This window comes from Lycium ferocissimum, chromosome 11, assembly GCF_029784015.1.
Source record: "Lycium ferocissimum isolate CSIRO_LF1 chromosome 11, AGI_CSIRO_Lferr_CH_V1, whole genome shotgun sequence".
Lineage (NCBI taxonomy): Eukaryota > Viridiplantae > Streptophyta > Magnoliopsida > Solanales > Solanaceae > Lycium > Lycium ferocissimum.
The window spans coordinates 63,821,648-63,829,639 of NC_081352.1; the positions used below are offsets into that span (position 1 = coordinate 63,821,648).

General features: G+C 37.7%; 1 protein-coding gene and 1 long non-coding RNA gene across 3 annotated transcripts; both read left to right on the forward strand.

The window, feature by feature from the left end:
- Positions 1-469: 469 nt before the first annotated feature.
- On the forward strand, positions 470-949 carry LOC132038568 (uncharacterized mitochondrial protein AtMg00860-like). The gene has a single exon (XM_059429220.1). The coding sequence runs from the start codon at positions 470-472 to the stop codon at positions 947-949; it is 480 nt and encodes a 159-aa protein (XP_059285203.1).
- A 2,397-nt stretch (positions 950-3,346) lies between these two features.
- On the forward strand, positions 3,347-7,284 carry LOC132037893 (uncharacterized). 2 transcript variants are annotated; one of them, XR_009410084.1, is made up of 3 exons: positions 3,347-4,070; positions 6,735-6,896; positions 6,945-7,284. It is a non-coding gene; the product is annotated as an uncharacterized LOC132037893 (long non-coding RNA). The 2 variants fall into 2 exon arrangements; XR_009410083.1 differs by having other exon boundaries at positions 6,735-7,284.
- The last annotated feature ends 708 nt before the right edge of the window (positions 7,285-7,992 follow it).

Below are 7,992 nucleotides of genomic sequence, written 5' to 3' on the forward strand. Positions count from 1 at the left end.
CCTTGTAGGTGTTCCACCCGATCATGATATTGACTTCTGTATTGACTTGGAGCCAGGCACTTAGCCCATTTTATTCCACCATATCGGATGACACCAGTCGAATTGAAAGAGCAATTGCAAGATTTGTTGAGCAACGGGTTCATTCGGCGTAGTGTATCACCATGGGGTGCTCCCGTGTTGTTTGTGAAGAAGGATGGATCTATTCACATGTGTATTGACTATCAACAGTTGAATAAGTTGACGATCAAGAACAAATATTTGATTCCTCGCATTGACGATTTGTTCAATCAGCTTCAAGGTGCTTCTGTCTTTTCCAAGATTGATTTGAGATCTGGTTTGATTTGAGATCTGGTTATCACCAGTTGAAGATTAAGGCAGAGGACGTCCCTAAGACAACTTTTCGAACGCGTTATGGGCATCATGAGCTTTGGTGATGTTATTTGGGTTGACTAATGCCCCTACAACCTTCATGAATTTGATGAATGGGGTATTCATAACCTACTTGGATTCTGTCGTCATTGTTTACATTGATGATATCTTGATATATTCTCATAGTAGGGAGGAGCACGAGCAGCATTTGAGGATCGTACTTGGGATTCTGAAGGAGAAGAAGCTTTATGCTAAGTTTTTGAAGTGTAAGTTTTGGCTTAGTTTGGTGGAATTCTTGGGTCATGTGGTGGCTAAGGATGCTATTATAATAGATCCTAAGAACATAGAGGCGGTTCGGGATTGGTTTAGACCCGCTTTAATCACTGAGGTCAGGAGTTTCATAGGCCTTGGGGACTATTATCAGCGTTTCATGGAGAGGTTTTCATGCATTGCATCCCCATTGACCAAATTGACTCAGAAGAAGGTGGCATTTCATTGGTCCGATGAGTGTGAAGCGAGCTTTCAAAAGCTCGAGACTTTAGTGACTACTGCTCCGATTTTGACCTTAGCTATCAAGTGAGAGAGCTTTACGATATGTTGTGATGCTTATGGAGTGGGTCTTAAGTGTGTTCTGATGCATAAAAGAAAGGTGATATCTTATGCTTTGAGGCAGTTGAAGGTGCACGAGAAGAATTATCCCACTCATGACTTAGAGTTGGCGGTAGTAGTGTTCGCTTTAAAGATTTGGAGGCATTATCTCTATAAGGTGCATTGTGAGGTATTCACATAGCATCGTAGCCTTCAGAACATATTCAATCAGAAGGACCTCAATTTGAGACAGCGCAGATGGTTGGAGTTGCACAAGGATTATGACATGACTATCCTTTATCATTCGGGCAAGGCCAAAGTAGTGGCGGATGCCTTAAGTATAAAGGAGGTGAGCATGGGTAGTTTTTCATTGTTGCGTGTGAGAAAGAGCGTCCTTTGGATATGGATGTTCAGTCCCTGGCTAATGGGTTTATAAGACTTCATATTTCGGAGCCTGGTAGAGTACTAGCTTGTGTGGAGGAGCTGTCTTCTTTACTGGAGCAAATTCAAGCTCAGCAATTTGATGATGTGAAATTACGCAAGATTTGGGAAGAAGTGTTAAAAGGGTAAGCTAAGGAAGATATTCTTGATAGTGATGGTATTAAGAGGATTAAGGGATGGATTTGTGTTCGAAGAGTGAGAGATTTGACTCGATTGATCATAGAGGAGACTCATTGTTCAGAGTATTCCATTCATCCAGGAGCTACAAAGATGTATACTGACTTGAAGCAACATAACTGGTGGTGTCAAATGAAGAGAGACATAGTGGAGTTCATTTCTCGATGATTGAATTGTCAACAAGTGAAATATGAGCACTAGAAGCTTAGTGGTGTGATACAAAGAATTCCCATACCTGAGTGGAAGTGGGAGTGGATTTCTATGGACTTTGTGGTAGTCTTGCCACGTACTCTGGAAAATTTTTATGTTACTTGGGTCATTGTGAAAAGATTGACCAAATTTGCTCGGTTTATTTTGCTTCAGACTACCTGCAATTCGGAGAAGTTGCCAAGATTTACATTTGAGAGATAGTTCGATTGTATGGAGTGTCCATTACTCTTATTTTGGACCGATGTACTCAGTTTACATCTCATTTCTGGTGGTCTATGCAAAAAGAGTTGGGTACTAGAGTGGAGCTTGGTACAACTTTTCACCCTCAGACTGATGGCCAGTCCGAGCGGACTATTCAGGCTCTTGAGGATATGTTGCAAGCTTGTGTGATTGATTTTGGTGGTCGTCGGGATCAGTTTCTACCCTTGGCGGAGTTTCCTTACAACAAAAATTATCACTCGAGTATTGAGATGGTGCCATTTGAGGAGTTGTATGGTAGGAGGTGTCGTTCAGCGATTGGTTGGTTTGATGCATTTTAGGTGAGACCTTGGAGTACAGATTTGTTGAGAGATTTCTTGGATAAGGTTAAGCTAATTCAGGATAGACTTTTCATGGCTCAGAGTAGGCAAAAGAGTTATGCAGACCGGAAGGTTCGTGATTTGGAGTTCATGGTTGGGGAGCAAGTTCTATTAAAGGTTTCACCCATGAAGGGTATGATGAGATTTGAGAAGAAAGGGAAAATGAGTCCGAGTTTTATTGGCCCATTTGAGATTGTTCAACGTGTTAGGGATAGCTTATGAGTTGGCTTTACCTTCGGGTCTTTCAGGTGTTCACCTTGTTTTCCATGTGTCGATGCTGAAGAAGTACTATTCGGATGGTTCTCATATGATTCGGTGGGATTCGGTGTTGCTTGATCAAAATTTAGCTTTTGAGGAAAAGCTGATAGTCATCTTGGATAGACAGGTTCGGAAGTTGAGATCGAAAGAAATAGCCTCAATGAAGTGCAATGGAGGCATCGTCTAGTTGAAGAGGTTACTTGGGAGACCGATGCTGCTATGCGATCTAGATATCCCCAGTTTTTTAAGGATCCATATATCTTTCTATCCTTCACCATTTAAGGACAAACGCTATTTTAAGTGGTATCTGATGTAACGACTTGCTTAGTCGTTTTAAGCTTATTGCCTTGTCTTTCCCAAAATACCCTTCCCGTAGTTTCATTTTGGTACTTATAACTTGCGGGGATGGGTGGTACGGTTCCCAAGGCAATCGGGCGGGCTTTGTATTGGTTTTAGTGAAATTTGAGTTTTCTAAGTTTTATAATTAAAGTGTTATGGTCAATAATCGATGTTTTAATTTTGCCCATTTTTTGCTTCACCCATCTTGCCCTTCATATACGTATATACACCTGATATGCGTATATATACATGTATGGTATACATGTGGAAGAGGCCCCATTTCTTTCTAAAAAATTCGGACCAGGCCCAGTCCAATGAGATGGACTGACCTGGCCCAAAACAAAATCAGATAAGCGGGGTTAATACCCTAAAAAACATTTCACTCCTACCAAACGCTCCCTCCCTTATCTCTCCTCCTCTCTTTCCTCTTCCATGAAAAACCCTAGGCGCCGCTTCATCAACTTCCTCCCTCTCGTATGCCAGAAATGGAAAATACGCAGAGGTCTCAGACCTACATCAGCTTTTGTACGACTATTTTCATGATACAATTAATGTTCAACTCTGTTTTCACTCAACCTCACCCCAAACGCGGTATTAGTCCTCTTCCTTTTTACTTTCCCTTTAATTTTCAAGTCAAACAAGACGATTTTCTGTGTTTTGTTGCTACATTGTGATTGTACGAACTCGATTTTCATTAGTTCACAAGGGATTGGTGCGGATCGACCTAGAATGGGTCAGATATGACCGTATACGTTTGTTCTCTGTAGATCCTGGTCGATAAATTCGTGTATTGAAAGTTTGCATCTGAAAAAACCATGTTGTCCCACAGCGGTATTTTTACGGTTTTCAATAGTTTTGGGGTTCTATCCTCACAATTGGATAAGTTTTCACAACCTCAGAGCCTGATTTTTGAGTATTAAAACTCGAGATTTAGGCTTCTCAGTAAAATTTTAAGGCTTAGCTTTTTTATTTTTTATTTTTTATTTTTTATAGTTCGAGTCTCGTTAGTTCTAAAAATTTGTGTTTTTTCCTTTTTGTGTGGTTTGAGTTGGAGATTTGGAAGCAAGAGAGCTCCAAAATCCCTTCTTGACAAGGTTGTGCCCAAAAAAGGTAGTACTCTATCTTCTTGTTTATTTTTAGTTTTTCTTCAATATTAGTGTAGTCTTCATGCTATTAAATGTCTAGTTTAAAATTTAGTTCATGTCGTGTTGTCCTGGAATATGTTTAAAAATTCAGTTTATGTTCATGTTTGTAGTCCTGGAATATATTTGAGCTTGTTGTCAAGATCATGAGTCTGAGATAGTCTGTTTGAGTGCTATTGTTTACTTAGTCTATATCTGATCTTGCCCTAGTCATTTTTACTACTCAAATAATCAGTGTGCTGATATATGTCCATTTGAATATCAATTTTAATGGTGTAATTTGTTGGTATGAATGTGGCAATGTTTGAACACCTCCTAGATGATGTTTGAATCATTGTCTAGCTGCTTATCCCCTTAGTATAATGACACTGGGTTATAGAAACTTAACAATAATGGCCTGAGTGCTCTTAAATCATATTACTTAGCTCTGTTCAAACACCCAGTGCATATGTGATGATTCACCTAAGTCTAATCTTAAAAGAGGTGTTAGCCAATTAATTAAAGCATGAGGCCCTAAGATTGAATTGAGAGTCAACAAATGAAGACTTATGCAGTTTCTTTAATGATCAACTGATACAATGAACCAGGGATTGATAACAAGAACATTATAGACTTTGTATATGAGTTAAATCTCTAGTAGTCAAGTAACATAAGTTTGAAATTAGGGGGGAAGTCTTTGGGGTATGAGCTTCACTGTCCAATAGGGGAGTAGGTTCAAAGGTTGACTGGTTAATAGCTTAGGATCATTAAGTGGTATCATTCAGTTATAAGACCTGAATATAGCTTTGACAATATAGGCTTCATAATATATATAATCAGGGGAATTAACTGATTTTAAGGCTTAAAGTAATCTGGCAAGCCAAATGTTATAAGTGTCCAGTTTATTAGCACCTCCAGATTAGTTTTGATCACATAAGCATATAGTGAATTTGGCTTGACTATTGTTGCACTTTAGAACCTGATCCCTTAGACAGAAGGTTAATACTTTGTTGAACTAAAGAAGATTTGATTGTATGAAGTTCTAGACAGTATGTACATTAAGTATAAGTTTGTAGAATGAGATTCCTTTCAAAGTTGCTCTCTCTCTATTCAACCATCTAAGTATGTGAATGAAATGACTTGATTAAATATGCAGTAGGTGGGACTGATAATGGAACAATAGAATGAAATTGATTTGCCACTAAAAGTATGCCATGTTTGTCTTGTCTGAGAGGTCCATGTTTTAAAAATTGTCCTGATCTGGTTCATGAAGAAGAGAGATCAGCTCAGAAATGGAACACCTAGACTTAAATGGTACTCTACTAAAAACAAGAGAATTTTAAAACAATAATCAGTCCTCTAAGTTGAATCACCCTATAAATGTTAGTAGTCCTTGCTGTTGCTGTTTAATTGGGTTGAATGATAAGAAAAAAGTCATATGTGTGTATATGTAAACTCTAAGTCACACGACTTAGGGAAGCCTTTTAAAGGCACCTTAGAGTAGGGATTGAGACGAACCAAGTATAACCTGGCTCATGGTATATTTCACCCAAATAAAAGGTGCCATGGCATGCCCTTGGGTCCATGGGATGTGTGTTTGCTATTTACATGTTGTTTGATCTCCTATTTTTATCATTAGGTTCCAAAGAATGCAATGAAATGAATCTGCTAAGTGATCCTACATTGTAGACATGGTTAAAGGAAGAGATTATCCATCTAAGATCATTTATTCTCAAAAAAAAAAAAAAAAAAAAAACAAAACAAAAAAGAAAAGCAAAAGGAATTGACTAAATGGAAACCTGAAGAAGTAAAGTGTTGTTTTAAAATAAGATGCTGAGTCTAAGTCATTTGGTTTACTTTAAAACTTTGTGTTATTTCCCCTCCTCCAAGGCTTTGCTGAAGTTGAATGCCATAGTAGCGTCCTTTCTTTCCTTTCATTTCATCTAGGTCCTAATGCATATATGTCCTGTACATCTTTTGGTATACTACTTTCATGCTGCTAAAGCTTAACTAGAGCTCAAAGATCAATTCTGTGAACATTTGAGTTTGTTTGCATCCTGTTCTGGTTGTGCTGTACCTATCTGCTTGAACCATAGGCTTTATACTTTGCATCCTGTTGTTGTTAACATGGCAAACTCTTTAATTTTTCATGACCTCTCTTGTTCTCTTCTTTGATTTTGATTCCCTGTATGAATATGGCATCCTTATTCTCATTATGAAGTAGTCAATATGCTAAATTGAATGTCCCTGTGTGTTGCTATGCTGACCCTTAATGCTTAAGGACCTGCTGAACCTGTTGAGTAGTCTATCTGCTTGATGTTGGATCTTGGATCAACTAGTTTAAATCTGAGTTTGGCCTTTGCATGGGATAGGTATCATTATTTATAAATTCAGGGATAGGGGTTTAGTTAATTAGTGAGCTCTAGAGCATGTTCAAGGCTGAATATACATAGAATATACATCAAGGTATTAAGAAAAGAAGAAGGTATACGCATGATATACACTTGATATGCACACCATGTGTGTATATCATGAGTATATTATATGTATATGAGTAAACATGCTAGCCATATGTAGGATATATACATTAAATAAGTAAAAGAGGATGGAAATCTCATTAAGCCTTAACTTCAACTTAGTTTTCATTTTAGAGTAATGGTCGGGCCTAGCCCAATTCTGATTCAGTGAAGAGTAGCCCAGATTTCAATAAGTCTAAAAGCAGGAAAAGGGGGAACTCGGGTACTTTTCTTTTGTGACCAGTCTTGAGCTGTTAAAGCCCAATGACTTGAAGTAGTATATATATGTGTGTATGTGAGTTTTAGGTGTGTTATATATATACGTATATATACATGTGTATGATAAGTTCAGTGAATTAAATCTAACAGGGTCCTTTTTTCTTTTTCCTCCCTTCCACTGCATTCGGGCCAAGTCGAAGCCAACCTGTTGGGCCTTGGCCCAACAGGCAATTCTTTCATCGTCATCGAGTCCAATAAAGACGAAATGGAAGCTAATATACATTAAATACATAGAAGGTCCAACCATGGGTAAAAATGGCCAAACTAGGGGCTTGGTACGCCCCTAGCCTGCCCTTTCCCTTTTTACTTTATTTATTCATGCCTTCTTTTATTTATAATTTTGCTGTATTTGCACTTGTAAATATTTGTAAAAAACTCTTACATATATTGGAATCCTTATGTTTTGAACTAGTCATCTTAGGACAACGGTGCCTATGCCGTTTAGTTGACTTTAGGTCCCCAAAACGATTTTCAAAACCCGAACTTGGCTTAACTATTTTCTCAAATAAAAAATGGAAAATGCAACAGACCCATTTGATACAAGTAAAAAGGGAGTCTCAAAATCATAAACACTGCGATGTTTCCTCTAAAATCGGACTAAGTTTTGGATCCCAACAAGGAATGGAAATAAATGTTTTGGGCCGTGCCCTATAATAAGAAGAATTGAGATTTTAGGGGGGTAACACTTCTGAAAATGAGTACATTTTGACGCCAACTTTAAACCAATTTTCAGAATAGGAAACAATTAAATAAGATTTGGGGTCAAGCCTAAAACAGAAAATGCCGCTTTTAAAGAGAGTTGTGGACTTTTAGGATTTAAAACTCAAACTCCAAAATCAATTGTATGTATACGCCTGTCTATGAACCGCTGATAACAGAACAAGTTATTTTATAAGTCAAAACCGTTTAAATAAATGAAAACGTTCATAAACACGGATTGTTAGGTAAGGCGTTCAAACATATTATGCGGATTTGGCCCGAATGAAAGTGTATGATTAAAAAGTATGTACAAACATATATGTATCAAAAACTAGAATATTTTTACATTTTTATGTATAAGATACATTACCCTTATATATAAAAGGAAAGCTATTCTTATCCGGATATTATAAATTC

Coding starts and splice junctions, on each gene's coding strand:
- LOC132038568 (XM_059429220.1), top strand. CDS start 470: ATGAATTTGATGAATGGGGTATTCATAACCTACTTGGATTCTGTCGTC.